Raw genomic sequence first — 20368 nt, forward strand, 5'->3', positions numbered from 1 at the left:
CGGCCAGACTGTTGATTACCAAATTAAGATGTAGTTTTCCTGGTGTTATGTCTTAACCTGCCCAGAGCTACGATAACTTGTCAGTTTTATAAGGTCAAGAGTTTCCGGTGAAAGCCTTTAACTAATTTTGAATGAATATATACTATCCAAGACATTGAATAATTTAGTCTTTTAAAACAATAGCCTAGCACCCTTTTTTGAAATTACATTACAAGATTAATAACACTAGAGTTGTGATCTTTGTGTTTGTCAAATTTGCCTTATCTGACATTTTGAACACATACGCATGCTAAACTTCTTGAGTGAAGTGAAGTTATATAGTAACAATATTTCCGAATAGCCAAGCTTAAAATTTCAGAAGAAATCGCAAGCTCATAAAACAGAAAAATTGGAATCCTGAATCAGCTATATTCATATATGTAGCCTCTGGAGTTTGACAACACATTTTTTTCGGCGACGCCGACTAAATTCGTTTTCGTTACCTATGCCACGTGACTTCAGTTTGCAAATCAAACTACTTGATAACGCATTATAGATAATTTATCAAAATGGAAGATTTATGTAACACTCTTCCTGATTGGACGAGAGTGTCAATTTCTTTCACTCTGTTGATTGTGCTACGCTGAGTGAAATGTAGACAAAGCGTTTATCCTAAACGACGCTGTTCACAGTTTTAAAGCTAACTTTGGCTAAGTTTATTTAGCAAGAATATTGATATATCTCAAAATGATAAGTAAGTTTAATCAAAGAACTATAAAATACAAAACGCTTTGAAATAAGATAACACGCTAACACGAGATGACGCGGGATTATCCCAAGTTGCCATTCTGTGTATTTTATAGCTCTTTGGTTTAATAAATATAATAAAAACCTGTTCAAATACCAACATACAATGTATATCAAATTAAAGAAAGAGCTGAATACGGTCTGCGTATCACATGAATAAGGGTGTGATAAGAGTCTTTTATGTAGGGAAGTGCTTTTTAAAAGATTTTCCTTGTTAAAATTGTCGTCTGTATATGAAAAGGTTTCTTGCTTTTGTGACTTATTCAGACTGCATATTAAAATGAGTACTTGTTTGCTTTGATATATTTGTTATAAATTATTTAACTGATTTATTATATATGAATATTTTTCTTTAGTATGGTATGCAAATATTGAACTCAGTTGAAATCTGTTTTATTATATATATGCTATATAATGACTGAATCTCATTACACACTGGAATGAAGGTACGCTGCATACAGTTATCTTTATGATATGACTACGGTCAAACTTTGCTTATGAAACAGAAATATTGAAATAGTTACAATTACATGTTTTGCTTGACCTTCACTTTTTTTATAGGTGTGACGTTATTGTCCAAAGATTCGCGAATAGCGAATATGCATTTGTTAAAGCGGGATCCGTTGACCTATTTTAGAAATAAATAAAAATAATAAATAAAAAATCCTTTAATTGATTTTTTCTCATGTATTCTAATCAAGCTTGATTTGTAGCATCTTTATTAGGCCCGCAGCCAACTTTGTTCAGCTGGGACATTTGACCCCTTTTAGGGGCTGCTAGAGCTAAAACTAGAAATGCCTTTATACAGCGTCTCATGAACAGCTCGGTGGATCTTTGTCATACTTGGTCTGGAGCATCGTTATAAGGTCCTCTTCCAAATTTATTTATATAGGAACTTGGGCCCTATTATGCCTTTCTTCGCATTAACCACTAAAATGTAATGGATTTTTATCAAACTCGATGTGTAACAATATCGTAAGGTCTCCTCTTCTCATGAACCGCTTCATGAATCTTCATCAAACTACTGCTGTATTTATTCGTCTAAGGATAAATGAAACAAAATTGCAACCTACGAAACCTTTGCGAAAAATTAAAAGAGAACCATTTAAATTGTTAAAGTGCTGTGTTTAGTTTTGCAATTTTGCATAAACCACTTCTTTCCTTATTACAATTCGCCGACCATCATTTTTAAAGATATTTCTTGTTACGATCTGACTTAATGACCTAGTTTTTATTTGCCCCAAGATGACTCAAACTCAAACCAATCTGTAATTTTATTGAGGGAAACATTCTGGCAATTTTTCATAAAGGTAAAGCCAAACTGTGATATCTAGTGTAAAAAGGAACTGTTTGCAAAACATGTATGCCTCGCCGCTCCCCCCCACCCCCACCCCTGATGGATTGTCCCATTTTCAGTCCATTGATCACCATGACCTTGACTTTTGACCTTGTAACCCCCATAGTTGTCATCATCTTCATAAGCCCAATCATGCTTATCAGTTTGAAGATATTGTGTCAACTGGTTCTCAAGTTATTGAATGGAAACTGCTTTCGAGGTTCACGCCCCTATGACCTTGACCTTTATCTGTCTGACACCAAAAATAGCAGGGGTCTTCTACTTCATTAAGCCTAATCATGCTATCAAGTTTGAAGGTTCTTGGTAAAGTGATTATCAAGTTACCGTGCAGAAATATCTTGTTCATGTACCTGTGACGGGTCATCTGCTTCATAAGCCCAATCACACTATCAAGCAAATGGTTCTTAAGTCATTTTAGGGAAAACGGTTTTCAATGTTCAGGTCCCTGTGATTTATTTTTTTACCTATTGATCCCTGAAACTATTGGCATCATCTACTTCATATGCCCAATCATGCTTCAAGTTTGAAGGTTCTAGGTGAAGCGGTTCTTTAGTTATTGGGCAGACATTGTTTTTAAGGTTCAGGCCCCTGTGACCTTGACCTTTGACCTACTGACTCCAAATATAATAGGGGTCATCTGCCTGATAAGCACAACATGCTACTAGCTTTGAAGGTTCTGGGTTAAGTGGTTCTCAAGTTATTGAGTGGCCCGGATCCTGTGACCTTGACCTTTGAGTTACAGACCCCAAAAACAATAGGGGTCATCTGCCCAATCAGGCTTGTAAGCTTGAAGGCTCTAGGTCAAGTGGTTCTCATGTTATTGGGCAGAAACCATTTACAGAGTTCAGGCCCCTGTGACCTTGACCTTTGGCTCCAAAACTGTAGGGGTTATCTACTTGATAAGCCCAATCATAAAACAAAGTTCTAATGTTCTGGGTCAAGTGGTTCTCAACTTATTAGGCAGAAAGTGTTTTCAAGTTTCAGGCCCCTGTGACATTGACCTTTGAACTAGTGACCCATAAAACTTTAGTGGTGAATCTACTTGATATGCCCTATTATGCTATCAAGTTTAAAGGTTCTGTGTCAACTGGTTCTCAAGTTAATAAGTGGAAAGCCTTTTCAAATTGTTCAGGCTCCTTTGACCTTAACCTTTGAACCTACTGATCCAAAACACTATGCAGCCTTGACCTTTGACCTTTTGACTCCCAAAACTATAGGGGTCATCTATTTGATAAGCCCTATCATGCTTCCAAGTTAATAGGTTCTGTGTAAAGTTGTTCTCAAGTTATGTGGCTGAAACTGTTTGCCCTACTGGGACCTACCAACTGACATACCATCAGGTGCAAAGCAATATAACCCACTTCCTCGAAGGGGGACATAACAATGATGTTGTCCACAATGACCCACCACAACAGAAACAGGGCAAGCACAATAGTTGACTATATGAACTCTTTGCGCTCATGAATGTTAAATCCACATCTGAAGTGTGTAAAGGGAATGACATTCAGGTATAATTTTACATAATTATGTCAATTTTAGACCAAAAAGTATGCTCAATCCCCAGTTATTTACGCTCAAAGTGTTATCAGAATATTTTGTAGCGAAACAACAAAGTTTTCACTTTTGTTTTTGTCTACCAGTAAATTTAAGTTTGTTTACATTTTAATGACCTGTGACAAAGGTTGTTCACATATTTATTGGAGAATAATATTTAGCTATAGGAAGACCACATGTGATTTACATGAATTGTACATAAAGTAACATCATGCACCCCCCAAGTTTTGTTAATAGAAAATCCTTACTAATCGGAAATGACCTCTGTGAGGGAAGGTCAGTTTTGAAGCAAATAGACTGCATTATAATTTTACATTAGTATATCCACAATTAAAATTATTTAATTCATTACAATTATGCACAATAATTATTAAAACTATCCATATATGTTTTTGACAACACTTGGCGTGTATTGGGGAAAATACAAATCTCATTCCAGACCTTATAGTGACTTCAAGGTAAAAAAAACTTAAGTCAAAAGGTATATTTCCTTGATGAGCAACCAATGTATATCTGTCGGAATGGGATTTTGTTAAACTGTGGGCAAAGAGGTGAATTTGTCCCTATAATGTATGTTGGTTTTGTACAAATCCTAAAGTAAGCAATACATAGACACAATGTAAATATTTTATTAAATTTTATTGTGTATACCACTATCATCTAACTGATGCCTAAGTTTGAACTCAGCATCTTTAAACACTAAGATTTCTACGTCACCTCTGAACTGTAAACAAATGGTTTTATCTTTTACATCTCCAGAAAGTTCAATCAACATTTCCTTACTGATGTTAGACCTTCTACTAACTTCTACTGTCAAAGACTGAATCTCCTCACAGTTCTGAACCACCTTAAATACACCATCTGCAGTGATATTGTAATTTTTCACAATCATCAATTTTTTAAGGTTTCCATACCTAATGATGTCTTCTAAGCAATCGTCTGTCAGCCTGCTTGTCTGGGAAACCGAACCTCCCGAAATATTCAAGGTCTGGAGAAACTTGCAATGCTGTATCAGTTCTCGCACACCTGCATTTGTCACCATGTAGCACGCTTGTATGTCCAACTCGCGTAAATCTGGGCAATGCTGAGCTATCTGCTTTATACAGTTATTTGTAACCTTGGAACAGAAACTAAGGTTTAAAACACTAACATGTGAATGTTTCTCAAGAAACCTTAAAAATTGCACAGATGGGACATTATCATGTGTAAATTTTGTTTCAGTAGCTTGCGACAAGTCTGCAAATGGCTTTACTGCATTTTCATCTGTTCTCAATTCATTGTCCGAGCATTCAAACTCTTCAGAAATATATTCTGCACTTTCAGCTTGTTGCTTTTCTACTGTATCAGTACATGTATCTTCAGTTTCCAGTGTTCCAGGGACAGCTCCAACCATACCATTCTTTTCATCAGCCACTTTAGTCTTGACATCTTCCAATTTTGAGAAATTGTCATTTTCAAGTATTTCAGGGGCAGTCTCAACCTTATGTTTTTTACCAATGAGTTCACAGTTGACTTCCTCAACCTTTACCTCATAATCACTATCCCCTAAAATTTCATGCGTTTTACTCTCTATCAATTCCAGGTCAGCTACTCTATGACAGGATTCAATATTCAGGTATCTCAGATTCTTGCAATGTTTTAAGACAGAACTAATAGATCTTCCTGTAAGTTGTGGACAGTTCCCCAAATTAAGTCTCCGAATTCTTAAGCAGTTTTTTACAAGTGAGAGCACTGTCTCATCTTGTAACGACAAACAGCCTGCTACTTCTAGTTCAACTAGTTGATGACAAGCCTTAACAATGGATGCGACTCCATTATCTCCAACCTCTGGACAATTGTTTATCTTAAGGACAGTCAAATGATGACAATTTTCAGCTATTCTTTCTATTCCAGCGCCTGTGACATCAAACTGACCTTCAGAATGATTGATAACATCAACGTTAATAATCAAGATTCTAAGATTAGTACAAAATTTGGCAACATGTTCAATGGCTGCATTTGTTATTCTAGGACATTTTGCTATATTTAGATGCTCCAACTTGGCTGCTTTTCGAGCAATTTTCTGTAGAAGCCCATCTACAACATCAGTTTCACTTAAGTTTAGTGTCCTCAATTTTTCAACTTTTAAATCTTCTAGATTTAGAGCATTATTCAACTCATCAAATACACAAGTACATCCCAAAAGATCTAGTGTTATTAGCTGGCTGTATTCTGTCAGAATCTTAGTTACTGCAGCAACTGATAAAATGCATCTTTTTAGCGTGATATGTTTTAAACATGAATGATGCTGCAGAAATTCTCTAGCTCGTATTCGGCCAACTGATCTGTCAATACTTTCATAGACAAACACTTCAAGAGTCTTAAAAATGTCCTCAAACAGCAGCACTTGGTTAACTATACACAACTTTTTAAGATCAGGATATTTTTCTGACAGCCTTAGCAGACCATTATTAACATCAATAGTAGAAATTACGTTGTTCAAATTAGCCTTGTTACGGAAACCAATACAAATTTCCTGGAGATGTGGACATATGGTTCCCTCGTGTTTAATTATTTTCAGATCATGCTGAATTAGATTGAAGTGGCAGGATTCCACAGCTTCACAGGTGTCTCTCAAGAGTTCTAGGAATGTCTTCGGAGTAAAGACATAATTGTGGAAATCTGTAACATCAAGCGTTCTCCACAGTACTCGTTCTCGGCTCAGCTGGTTCCATAATTGACAAGTATTTCTAATAGAAAATAGCAGGTCTGTGCGATCGATAAATTTAAAAATGTGAACAATTATATAGGCTGGAAGATCTGAAATTTCAACATTAGTCTTTTGATCCATAATAACTTCATTATTTAGTGTTTTTACACATCATGTGTTCTTTTAGATACAATGTCCAACATGTTTACCTGAAACAGATAAAAGAGAACTTTAGCATGTTTAGTAAACAAAAAAATTTGGTGAATTTATCCCCTTATCAAATAAGTTGTTTTGTGAATGCGGGACTTTATTTTGAAGGCTATTCAATTTCCAGATACATGCAAAATATGTACAAAAGACCCATGCTGTGGTTACTTTGTTATGTGGGCATTTATATATTGTAAAATAATTAAAAAGCAATCACTAGTTAATGAAGTCATCCTGAGAAACATGTGTACCAACAACCTATAGTGATCTACATTTTACCAAATCAAGGGGAAAAAACTGAATAATAATGCGAGGTTTGGTGATTCTAGCAGAAATATTTAATGAATTATAACCATTTTTTTTCTAATTGTTTTTTGGCAAACAAATGAAGGGGAAAATCTCTGCTTTAACTGGGTCAAGGGGGCAATAATATGTGTCAGTAAAGGTTATTTGCTAATTAATAATTAGGTAAGGTTTGGTAATTGTAGCTAAAACACATTTTGAATTATAAGAATTTACTCTCTTTTCTCAAACAAATCAAGGGGTCAAAACTCTATCTTTACTGGGCCAAGAGGGACAATGATAAATGTGTTCAAAGGTCATGTACTAATTAAAAATTATGATGTTTGGTGAAACTAGCTTAAATACTTTTTGCATTATAAGAATTTTTAATACTGGATGGACAGATGAATGGACAGATACACAGCCAGACGGACAACACCAAAGCAATATCCATCCACTTTCGGCGGTGATAAAAATCAATCCAATATGAAGACACATACAGGCAAAACTCAAAAACATATCGACATATCAAACACCTGATTGTTCATCTATATTCATGCCAGGGTCACAGCTTTAGCTTTCTTATGGAATATCACACCTAGCTTTTAAAGGGCTATAGGTTCAAACTACATGACTGTAAAACAGAGGTAATTTGCTAATTCCTCCTTTATATAAAACATTCGACAGCAATTGTTTGTACTATAGTGCTGCTCCTTACAGACATTCTAACGTTCTGTCTGCTGCAAATTTGTTTCCCAACAACTAGCAAGAAACACAGCTTGGGTTGAAATGAAGGATTTCTTGAAGTACCAAGGCAACTAAGCAATCAGATATGTTAAATTTAGAATGCAAATAAACTGATCTTGATATATAGAAGTAAGATTTACAGACCTTTAATTTGATCTCCTAGTGATGTAAATTTGACCAAAGTTCTGGTATTCTGTTAGTATCCTTTCCATCAGTGGCAGTCCCATTACACACGTATAAATAAGTGACTGGTAACTGGCTCATCATGCAAGTTCTCTACCACCCCTGAAAAATATTGCATTTAACTTTTATAAAACCTTTAAATATTACAACAAGAGGGCCATGATGGCCCTATAACAGTCATTTGACACAAACTGGTACATAATTTCTTTGTAGAGGACCTCTACACAATGCTATATGCCAAACATCTAAGCTCTAGTCCTTGAGGTTTTTTACAGTTTTGCTATATAAGTCGTGTAAAACAAGTGACCCTCATAGGTGGGGGCCAATTTTGACCCTAGGGGTATGATTTGAATTAACTTTGTACCATACCACAACATAATATTACAAACCGAATTCTATGTTCCAGGGATCTAGGTTTTTTTTTTTTTTTTTTTTTTTTTTTGGTTGGATTTAACGTCGCACCGACACATGATAGGTCATATGGCGACTTTCCAGCTTTTTATGGTGGAGGAAGACCCCAGGTGCCCCTCCATGCATTATTTCATCACGAGCGGGCACCTGGGTAGAACCACCGACCTTCCGTAAGCCAGCTGGATGGCTTCCTCACATGAAGATTTCAACGCCCCGAGAGAGGCTTGAACCCACATCGATGAGGGGCAAGTGATTTGAAGTCAGCGACCTTAACCACTCGGCCACGGAGGCCCCGATCTAGGTTTTAGGCAGGAAGATTTCTAAAATAATTTTTTAAATAATATATATAAGTCTTAGTATGTAAAACATGTGAACCCAAGGGAAAGCGAATTTTGACCTAGGGGCATGATTTGAACAAATATGGTAGAAGACCACTACACAATAATACATGCAAAATTTCTAAACTCATGGCATTAAGAAAGAGGAAAGATGATTTTTAAAGTTTTTCCTAAATAAGTTCATGTAAAATAAGCCAATAGATGTAAAACATTCAAGTGAATCCCTGGGTGGGCCGATTTTACCCTAGCGGAATAAACTCGAAAAAGATCCACTACACAATGCCACATGCCAAATAATATGTTCTTAGAGAAGTTTTTTTCTATAAATGCAAAATGTTAAAATGAACCTGGGCAGACACAATTTTTACCTAAGGGACAAGATCTGAACAAATTTGGTAGAGAACCACTACAAAATGCTACATGCAAAATATTTACCCTGGCAGTAATTTTTCTACGAGGAGCCTGTCAAATAGCAATGCTACTCTAGGCTGTGATTCACAAGCAAATGTAAACAATGGGCAGTTGAAGGAGATATATGAACTTGCATTTTATTGATGGATATAAATTAATATAATCTATATTTTGAACATCCAAATCAGTCAAAGACTTATGAAAAATTCAAAGTTGAGACTAGCGTTCCTCATCATACACTCATTCAGACATATAGAGCAAATCTCGTCAACATCACGTGGTAACTGAATGAGATCTCATTTTACCAGTGTATGAAACAAGACAGCAGAAGGCTAAAAATTTGTGTTGTGAAAAACTTTCTAGCTGATCGTTTGTTTATAATGATAATGGTGTTTTTTTTAATGTTATTAGTATTTTCTACATGGGGAAGGAATGAATTTTATTGTTTTAAGTCTGAGCAATGAACAGCTGTCATCTGAAAATTGGACCCAATTCGGTTTATTATGTGCCAGCCGTATCACCAGTTTTAAATACTTTGATACATGTCTGTTGATTTGATCTCCTGTTGCCCTTCTGTATATGTTATACTTCTTTGGCTCATTAGAATCTTCTCTCATTGCTGACAGGCCCATTAATTGAGATAACCTAACAATCAGTGTAGAAATAATAAGCTACTAAAGTCTGGCATGTAGAACAATACACACAAATTAGCAAGTGTTGATGTGATAAGGTCTTACTTGATATAATTTATCACTGTGTCTTATAGTTTAGTTCTCTACCTCTTGATTTAAAGCCTTTTTTAAATAACATAAAAATATAACTGCAGAAATAATTATGATATTCTATTCAATGTAAAAAATTCAAAACTGCTTTTCTGGCAAAGCTTTACATGCACTCTAGGTGTTCATTTCATTCAAACATTGACACATGAAGCCTTCAGTTTATCAGGTAACTTTGTTGATAAAATTAACCATGTTTGTTGTTTACATGGGTTGTTTACATTAGGGTTCATGACCGCAAGCTCCTCACGGCAATTCCAATTTTTTCGGCAATAGGTTTAAAACTTTTTTTTTCACAGTATTTTGTTATCCCCCGACGAAAGTCGGAGGGATATAGTTTTGGCATTGTCCGTCCGTCCGTACTTCCGTCCGTCCGTCCGTTCGGAGCCATATCTAGGAAATGGTTGGGAATATTTATTTAAAACTTAAAATACATGTTCATCACTATGAGTTCTTGCGGCCTGTCAAGTTTCAGTCAAATTGCCCATGTAACACCAAAGTTATGGCCCTTAGAAGTTTCTAGTGTTAACTATATAGGGTACTATAGATATGGCAATTTCTGCTTCATAACTTTTGACATATTTGACCTTGAACTATGAAACTTTAACAGAGCACTATAATGTGGTTGTGCACACACAATTTCGTACGGATTTCTTTTGTAACTTCAGAGTTATTGCCCTTAAATTGTCTAAAAATCCACATATTTGTACATAACAAACTTACCATTTGGCAGAATTTCATTAAATTTCTTTCATTCTTTTCTGTGAACATTTATTATAAACATGTGAAGTTGCGCACCTACACCTGGTCACCCACTTGCCTTGGTCACCCCCCCCCCCCCCCACCCCACCACCCCAAAAATAAAATTTCATATTTTAGATTTTTTTCAAACCTTCCATGATTATTTATCAACATGCAAGTTGTACCATTCCCCCACCTCACTCCTCCACCCAGTCATGCACACCACTGATCATGCATCCTCTGACCCCTCCCCTCTCCCCCAACTTCACCCTTTTACCCTTTTTTTCTTTCTTTTTTTTTTCTTTTTTAATTTTCCATCAATATTTATAATCAACATGTGAAATTTTGTTTCCTCTCCTGTTCCCCCACACCCCCACCCACTAAAAAAATAAATATATACATATATCTATATATATATATACATAAATATATTTCCATTCCTTTTTTTATTTTTGTGCCCCCCCCCCCCCTCCCCATCAGTGGTGGGGACATATAGATTTGCTCTTGTCTGTGCATCCGTCCGTCCGTCCGAAGTTCGCGAAACACCTAGCTCAAAAAGTATTTGATATACATTAATGAAACCTTGCACGAGTCTTTATCATGATATGAACTTGCGCACCTTCTATTTTTCGTCTGGCTCCACCCCCTAATTTTAGAGTTATGGCCCCTGAAATTGTCAAAAATGCACATTTTCACCTTGTGACACGCCTAGCTCAAAAAGTATTTGATACAGATTCATGAAACCTTGCACGAGTCTTTATCATGGTATGAACTTGCGCCTATTTTTCGTCTGGCTCCGCCCCCTATTTTTAGAGTTATTGCCCCTGAAATAGTCAAAAATGCACATTTTCACCTTGTGACACGCCTAGCTCAAAAAGTATTTGATATAGATTCATGAAACCTTGCATGAGTCTTAATCATGATATGAACTTGCGCACCTCCTATTTTTCATCTGGGTCCACCCCCTATTTCTAGAGTTACGGCCACTGAAAGAGTCAAAAATGCACATTTTTACCTTCGTTGTGACAAGCCTAGCTCAAAAAGTATCTGATATAAATTGATGAAACCTTGCATGAATCTTTATCATGATACGAACTTGCGCACCTCCTGTTTTTCATCTGGGTCCCCCCCTATTTCCAGAGTTATGGCCCCTGAAATAGTTAAAAAATGCACATTTTCACCTAATTATGTGCCTCACTCAAAAAGTATTTAATGTAAATTCATGAAACCTTGCTTGAGTCTTTATTATAATGTGACCTTGCACACTTGGCATTCTTCTTGAGAATTTTAGCGTTTATTACAGAGTTATGGCCCTTGAAATAGCCAAAATAGTGGATTTTTTGTTTGTGATGCTCATAGCTCAAAAAGTATATGGTACAGAATAATGAATCCATTTCATAATTTTTTTTGAGGCTATACCCCATTAAGACTGCAAACATTTGAGTGATTTCCCCTTATTTGTGACAAATGTACCAGTGGGGGGCACACCCTGTGTTCTACAGACACATTCTAGTTTTTTAAATGTTCAAACCTTCAACATGTTAAGTTGTGACTGCACAAATGTTGAAGATATCTTACCTGTGTTCTCTTAAGGACATCTGTCCTTTTAAGTTCAAATGTACATGTTAAACAGCAATGCTTGGTGCCAAACCACTCAAAGACAATATTTCGTTCCAGTTGAACTTCAAGCTCACATTTCAATTAACTGCATTTAATTTTAAAAGCTAAGCTTATTACAGTAAGCATATCCCATTCAAAATAAATTCTTTAGTCAGGATCAAAGTATCATACATTTATTATGTACTCTTTAATTAAACATTTGTTTTCTGTAATTGATTTTGACTAATGAAATTATTTGCTTCTTATTAACATCCTTAACTTTTTGCCAGATATATTTTTTTTGCCATTCCTCACCACAAACCCTTTCGGCGGGGGATACCAATTCATCGAATTTGCTTGTTTTACTAATAACACCAAATGATAAAGAATGATTCAATATGTATTTATACAATTTTTGCATAAAAGACTCCCTGATGTGACTCGTGTAATTTATACAAAAACCTGTCCCAGTCCCAGTGACATCATCTGGCTTTTATATGGCGGTTGAGAGTTTAAGTTCTAGGTCTTACGATCTTACAGAAAGTTGTTTTTCTAATTCTATAAAACAAGGGGTCGATTTTGAATCCAGGGGCATACTTTGAACATATTAGGTAGATCGAGGACCACTAGACAATGCTATAACCCAAAATATATAAGCTCTGAGCCATGTGGTTTTTGGAAAAGACTGTAACTGTTATGTTTTTCCTTCTGGTTGCCATGTAGCCTTAAGTACTCATTTGACTTTATTTGGGACGGCTTATTTCATGATCTTACATCCCGCAGCAACAGTCAAAAGCTATTATGTGTCCCTAAACGTCCTTTTGTAGTTGGTTATATATAATTTATACAGGCTTCTTCCAACAGCCTTGCTGTTGGACTAAACCTTTAGCGCTGTGGTTAGAGTGTCCGCTTTCAGATCATGAGGTCCGAGGTTTGGTCCAAGGTAGAGATGGAGGTATTTTACTACTAGGATGCTTGACAGACTCGTACATTTGGATGAGGCTAGAAACTGATAGGTTCAGTTGAACCCTCGTGCTAGAAACTAACAGGAGGTTCTGTTGATGCTTTTGGCTGGAAACTGATTGGAGGTTCAGCTGATGCATCTGTCTAGAAACTGATTGGAGGTTCAGCTGATGCATCTGGCTAGAAACTGATTGGAGGTTCAGCTGATACATCTGGCTAGAAACTGATTGGAGGTTCAGCTGATACATCTGGCTAGAAACTGATTGGAGGTTAAGCTGATGCATCTGGCTAGAAACTGATAGGAGGCTCAGCTGATGCATCTGGCTAGAAACTGATTGGAGGTTCAGCCATACATGCCATATTTTCCGATGGTCAATAAGGGAGATTTGCCTCAACAGGGCTTTTTTTAAGGGAGATTTGGGTAAAAATAAGGGACTTTTATTCCCTCATTTTTACGCGCTAAATAGCCGTTTTCATGAAAAAATCATCAAGTTTTCTATATTGAATTGATGACTGGAGCCAACTGTTTTTACAGTTGTGTACAGAATGCATGATTATAACTTACAGCACTTAAATTAATCCAAGGAAATTCAGAATTCCATGAAAGATTGAACCAGGAACTTTGTTTTTGCTTTATGTGTTGATGCTTCTGCATCTGGAGAGAGTGATCTTTTTGACACGTTTAAAAGCATACAATACTCAAAAGATTGCTGAGATATCATGTCAAAACAGTCTTTTAAGGGCACTCATTTCTTTTCAGAAATGAAGTTGTTAAAACAAAAATGAAAGTCGTTCTATATTGCTGGATTGTCCATATTTAGATTAAAACTACATGTATTTAAACTAGGAATTCTTCTCCCGTTAATTATTGCAACATGACAATATCACAAAGGAATGGCAGTCAATTCTCTGGGGCAGTGTATTGCAATTTATTTCATAAAATTCACTTATCGAATTCATGTTTGTCCGAAATTCTGTGTAGTCTGACATTAACTCGCAAATTTTTCTTAAATTGTGGTTGATTTTTTTTGGCATGTTGTGCAAGTATTTAAATTGAGAAGCATGAACTCGGTGTTAGCACTAACCTGTCTCATCTTCTGATGGCTCGATAAATATTAAGGTCAGCGAAAACCCAACTACACTTTGGCAGGTGGCGGTAAAATGACGTAATTTTAAGACTGGTTTACATATTGTTTTTAAAACTATGGATCAGCGACTTTGATGTTATTAAATCAGTCCAAAATCTCAGATGCACATGTTTACAATTGCCTACAGGCAAGATTAAATGGTTAGATGGTGACAGTAGGTGGAAATATAATTAATGCCTCAGGCGTGTATCTCTCGATAAACAAGCTAGGGATTATAGACAACTATCAATTTATGTTTGAAGAGCAGGGCTAGACACTAACTTTTTTACAGTGGTGGTCCGAAGGACCAGCAGCTTTTGCAAACTGATGGTCCGACAGAATTTCAGGCGGTCCTACCAAGATGGATGTTGTTTTGTTTTTTAAGTTAACCGAACCAGTAACATATGAGACCCCCTCATCTTCCATGGAGTACTTTTTACAAACACTGCAAAACATGTGATTTTTATATTATTATTTTGATAAACATCTGCCATTTAATTATTAAATAATTTTGAAAATCAAATTTAAAATAAAGATGTCAATAAAGAAGATTTTTTCAGCAATTCATATTTAAAGTGGGTGGGGTTTAGCTTCAAAATAAGAGCTTTTTTTGCAACAGTTGTCATTTTTTCTTAAATGCAGACCTTTTATTGACTTTTAATTAAGATTGCACTAGAAAATCTCGTTAAAAATGTCCGAAAATCACGGCCGTGAAAACGGGTGACAAATTTGGAAAACGAAAGTACATTAAAATCTTGATAAAATACATGTTATAATTTTCTTATTTTTTTCATTATACCTATTGAATACTTATAATTTCTGCTTATTAAAAGCATTTTTATTTGTTTTTGCCCAAACAAAGCCTCGGTAATGATAATAAATTAAATAAAATGCTATAGATCGTAATGGCCGATCGGCTTATATAAACGTGTCAAGCACATAAAATAAATGATTTTAATGAACTTTTTGATCAATAAACACTTTTGATAATGACGGGCATTATAATTGTACTAAATACAAACCGCGAGATGACATGTTAGTCGGCGCGTGGCGCAATTGACATATGTCAGTAGCTAATTAATATACGACGCTCCGCCTACTGCCATACTTCCGCTTATGGCGGCAAACAATATTTAAATTTACTGGGATTTTGATTGGCACAGGGGCAGAACTTTCGAACTCGAGACGCATCAAAGAAAATTTCCGCGGGTCACGCCGACGCATGGGGTATTTTCTGTGCGAGTCAGATACGAGTTTTTCTCGATTTTCGCGGGTCAAAATCTGGAACCTCTGGTCTACCGAACGCTGGATACTGTACTGATACCTCAATAGTTCGTAAATGAATAGTTCAAGCAGATAGATAAGTTACCGTGTTCCATTCCCGGGTTTTAGTACCAGCGTTACATCCGGGCATTCCAAATTTCAAGAAAAAATACACGGGGAAAACCAAATTCTATTTTTAAACTGCAGTACCGTGAACAATTCAATGTTTATTAATTTATTTTAAAAATGACTTGCTTGTAATTTTCGGTGGTCCGTTGGACCACACAGACTCAAGAAGTTAGTGGTCCTCCCTGAAAAGCACTGGTCTCGGACCAGCGGACCAGCGTTAGTGTCGAGCCCTGAAGAGTATTTCCGGACTACTCGATACTGAATTTCAAGAATTTTCTAAAGGTCTACATTGGGTCCTAGATACAATTTTTCGACAGAGGACTTTTTTCTGAATTTATTTTTTTACAGGAGGTTTTCATGTCCCGGTGGGAGACCGGGAGATATACTGAAAATACGGGAGAAAAAGTCTCGTGACGGTAAATATGGCATGTATGGCTTCAGCTGATGCATCTGGCTAGAAACTGATAGGAGGTTCAGTTGATGCTTGGTCCTTTGATGTTTAGAGAGGATCGAGAGCCGAGTGGATAGTGGTTGTTGCTATACAAGGCCACTTCGAACAGCCTTGCTGTTGGGTTAACCCTTTAGCAACACATTCAGGGTGTCCGCATACAGATCACAAGGTCCTTAGTTTCAATCCTCGGTAGGGTTATCGACTGGGTTATTTACCTACACTATTATTTGGACTAGTTGCCATAAGATATCCAGAATTCTATATTAATAGAGGACCACGGAATGACCATCTAGGCCAAGTTTGGTCAATTTTCACTTAATGGTTTCAGAGGAGAAAGATGTACTTTGAAGAAAAGTGTATCATAATGTATCCGAAAGATATACGTATCCGAAAGCACATCAAGTATTTTTTTGCTTCTAATTTCTATGGATACACTACGTCTGGCCGAATAAATAATAAAAATACAGGCATTAAACCTTGTTACCAATCACGATGGTCGATCTTCGAAAAAGTTTTTATGGTCAATAGCTGTTTGCTATTTGCTATTTGCTGTTATTTCATTTTTTTCTTTGTGGAGTGTTTGATTGTAAGCATCAATACTTGACCCATATGTGTAATGGGAGATACAAGATACAAGATATAAGAACAGAAATAACGTCGGATAAGTACAACATTTAACATAAACTTAAAGATCGACTTTGGTATACCTTAACGATTTTTCTTGGTATAAGTTATACCAAGAAAAAAGTGTTAAGTTATACCAAGAAAAATTGTTACTTTAAGGTAAACCAAAGTCGAACCTCCAATCAGTTTCTAGCCAGATGCATCAGCTGAACCTTCAATCAGTTTCTAGCCAGATGCATCAGCTGAACCTCCAATCAGTTTCTAGCCAGATGCCTCAGCTGAACCTCCAATCAGTTTCTAGACAGATGCATCAGCTGAACCTCCAATCAGTTTCTAGCCAGATGCATCAGCTGAATCTCCAATCAGTTTCTAGACAGATGCAGCGGCTGAACCTCCAATCAGTTTCCAGCCAAAAGCATCAACAGAACCTCCTGTTAGTTTCTAGCACGAGGGTTCAACTGAACCTATCAGTTTCTAGCCTCATCCAAATGCACGAGTCTGCCAAGCATCCTAGTAGTAAAATACCTCCATCTCTACCTTGGACCAAACCTCGGACCTCCTGATCTGAAAGCGGACACTCTAACCACAGCGCTAAAGGGTTAGCCCAACAGCAAGGCTGTTGGAAGAAGCCTGTATAAATTATATATAACCAACTACAAAAGGACGTTTAGGGACACATAATAGCTTTTGACTGCTGCTGAGGGATGTAAGCTCATGAAATAAGCCGTCCCAAATAAAGTCAAATGAGTACTTAAGGCTACATGGCAACCAGAAGGAAAAACAACAGTTACAGTCTTTTCCAAAAAACCACATGGCTCAGAGCTTATATATTTTTGTGGTCCTCGATCTACCTAATATGTTCAAAGTATGCCCCTGGATTCAAAATCGACCCCTTGTTTTATAGACATAGAAAAACAACTTTCTGTAAGATCGTAAGTCCTAGAATTTAAACTCCCAACCGCCATATAAAAGCCAGATGATGTAACTGGGACAGGATTTTGTATAAATTATACATGAGTCACACCATGGAGTCTTTTTTTCAAAATTTTGTTTACCCAGGCACTGCCGCTACAGCATATCTTAACAATATAAACACCGTAATAGGAATGCTTTAGACGATTTAGCAGCGGGTTGATATATAAAATCATGCATAAAGGACAGTACTAGCAGTTCTTCTATGCTTTGCGCCTTGAAAAAATTAGAAGGGACTTGTCCTCTCTCGTTGCTATTTAACAATTCTTGTTGAATTTTCATGCAAATTTCTAAGCAAAGACCAGTGCCTTTTTTTGTAATTCCAGCGTGGAACAAGAGCTTTAAGAAGTGATCATGATTCGACACATTAAAGGCTATTAGCATCCAAAAAAATGAAATAATAGGTTTGTTTCTATAACGTGTGTTAGAGATTCACCTGGCGGGGATTACTTTTATTTACATTGTCCCGTGTCTTTGGAACACAGTGGGGGTTAAGAGTGAGGTTAGGTGCGCACCATAAACAAGTTTAAGCTCCCCAGTGGTGTTTTTGCCACTGACCGTTCCAAGGCGATCCACCACCGTGTTCCTTGATTTCTTCGTTTTGTCCTCGTGTGTTTGCTGTGTATGCATGTGCATGTGTGTTTGTGTGTGTGTGTTTGTAGTGTGCACGTCTGCATGCTGTGGGTTTCGTTTTATGGAGGCTTTGTTTTTGGAAAATGGCATTCCCTTTTTGATGTATTGTCCTTGTTTATTTACCCCTGTCCTTGCATTCTCTTGCTACTACTTCATCAATGAGATATGCGTACAATGGAGATGTATTTTTGGTTAAACCTGTTTGGAAAGCATTTTAAGATTTTTCAAATTGATGTCCGACTCTGTTCTTTAACATTTGTTCAATTATTTTCTCAAATTTCTTGTAGATAGGTGAAAGCATGGAGGTAATATATTACCTCCATAGTGAAAGCAGCCAAATTTCCAGTATCTGTAGTATGAACCCATAGTGAAAAATATTGTTGATTCTAACACGATCCACAGCAATTGCTATATAAACATATAGCGAAATCGCCTATATATGAATCTACAATAAAATATGGCTGGCTGTTACATTTCACCCCCTATGGCTGTGACATTAGAGATTCTACTTCAGTTCTATTACATACGAATTATTTCAGGACCAAACGGTTGAAAACAGCATTTCAAAAAAATAAATTTGATAAAAAATATCATACTGACTTATGTGTAGGACCGCAAAACACGTTTTGATCTCTACGAACGAATTCAATTAGCTCAATTACGATTCAGCTGTGACGTCATAAATGTATGACATAAAGTATGACGTCATAATGATGTGACGTCATATAACAGTTAAGTTCGTCACTCGTAACACAGGGTCAAATCGCCTAATTTGATGAATTATTTGCGTTGTTAGAATCGAAATAAAAGATATGTTCTAATAATTTTATCAATTAATAAAACATGGGCAGTCATTTGGATGCGAATAATTAAATCACTCGTGCTACGTACTCGTGATTTAATTATTATGCATCCAAACTCCTGCCCATATTTTATTAACTGATAAAATATAGGAACAGATTTATTATTTTCTTAATTAACTTTTAGAAAAACATTGTAAGTTAAGCTTTCATAATTAATTCATTTCAAAATAACAATTAAAAGTAATTCATAAATTGCTTGTTTTATAACCTTTCCAGTGATCAAAAACTTATTTATATAATTTGTGTTTTAATAAAGTTTAGGCCGTTAGAAAAACATCACTTTTTACAAAAAAACATGGACGCTCGGCGTCTGCCCACCCGATCATTGTCTTATCAGTTCTAAAAATAGAAAATACAACGGATGTGTATACAAGCGCGATCTCTCCTATATAGCAAAAATAGCTTAATCGATTACAACAGTGTAAAATTGAATACAATAATCAAAATCAAACAGAATCATTTACTCTTCATGGTGAAGATAAAAAAGGACACCTGACGACGAAAGTAAACATTCAATTTATTATTTAAACTTTCTGAAAGATTTAAGTACTTTAGGTATTTTGTCAGTCAAGTTATCACTGCATATACAAGAAATTTATAGATGAGAGGAAAAGCTAAATATCAGAAAGCGATTTATTCGCACCTGTTATTGTTCGTACCGGGATAGTCTAAATAATGAGACCTCGGGCAGACCGATTTTACATTTTGATATTTTACGTTGTCTACCTAGAGGTCTCAACCAGAAACAATCAAAACTGTGGTGGAAACTGTGGTCAATTGAAATTACGATTTATCTGTAGTCACGATTTTTCTTTAGCCCTAACTGCTTACCTGTTGTTTTAAATCATAAATAGTAAATAAATAACAAAAGAACAGGACATATTTATCAAGAATTTCTGTTGTAAAAAATTTAAACCTCTAACGTTTCAATCGTCTTCATGTAATGGCGGTCGGAGGCGTGACCAATGAAAACGCTTCGTTTACCGGTGATCGGCCATTTTCCAATATGTAGTACACTCGTGTTAAACCTTGGCTTTTTTTTAACTGCCATAGTTTGAATTTTTCTCAAGAAATCTCGGTAATATATACATCATTGAAAAGGAAAAATTACAGGCTTTCTATGTATGTATTCTTTTTTTTATCCGTTGCATTATTATAACATAATTCCCGCCCAACGGATTCCATTGGGTGTTACTTACGCAAAGAAGAGGACTGTGCTACCACATTCTTTACCTTTTCTGGTTTGTACTCGGAGGCGG

The 20368-nt window shown here is 36.2% G+C and overlaps 2 protein-coding genes across 4 annotated transcripts in view; one reads left to right on the plus strand and one right to left on the minus strand.

Annotated features, from left to right (window-relative positions):
- Nucleotides 1–4317: 4317 nt before the first annotated feature.
- On the minus strand, nt 4318–16608 carry LOC123530764 (uncharacterized). 2 transcript variants are annotated; one of them, XM_053518615.1, is made up of 3 exons: nt 16502–16608; nt 7767–7907; nt 4318–6595 (listed from the first exon to the last, which is right to left on the minus strand). In XM_053518615.1, exon 3 carries the CDS (start codon nt 6525–6527, stop codon nt 4329–4331), a length of 2199 nt encoding a protein of 732 aa, XP_053374590.1. In that variant the 5' UTR covers nt 6528–6595; nt 7767–7907; nt 16502–16608; the 3' UTR covers nt 4318–4328. The 2 variants fall into 2 exon arrangements, with proteins under 2 accessions (XP_053374590.1, XP_053374589.1); XM_053518614.1 differs by having other exon boundaries at nt 16494–16607.
- A 2948-nt stretch (nt 16609–19556) lies between these two features.
- The window catches only part of LOC123530765 (deleted in lung and esophageal cancer protein 1-like), a 35190-nt gene continuing 34378 nt past the window's right edge, over nt 19557–20368 (plus strand). The window contains exon 1 of one of the 2 annotated variants that reach the window (XM_053518617.1): nt 19557–19613. The gene's annotated coding sequence lies outside the window, so the exon portion shown is untranslated. Of the gene's footprint in view, nt 19614–19646; nt 19665–20368 lie in introns of those variants that run through there. The other variant, XM_053518618.1, reaches the window with a different exon arrangement.

Source organism: Mercenaria mercenaria, chromosome 11 (assembly GCF_021730395.1).
Source record: "Mercenaria mercenaria strain notata chromosome 11, MADL_Memer_1, whole genome shotgun sequence".
Classification (NCBI taxonomy): Eukaryota; Metazoa; Mollusca; class Bivalvia; order Venerida; family Veneridae; genus Mercenaria; species Mercenaria mercenaria.

What these genes read in the sequence shown, in the direction of transcription:
- LOC123530764 (XM_053518615.1), bottom strand. Translation starts at nt 6,527, where the DNA reads ATGGATCAAAAGACTAATGTTGAAATTTCAGATCTTCCAGCCTATATA.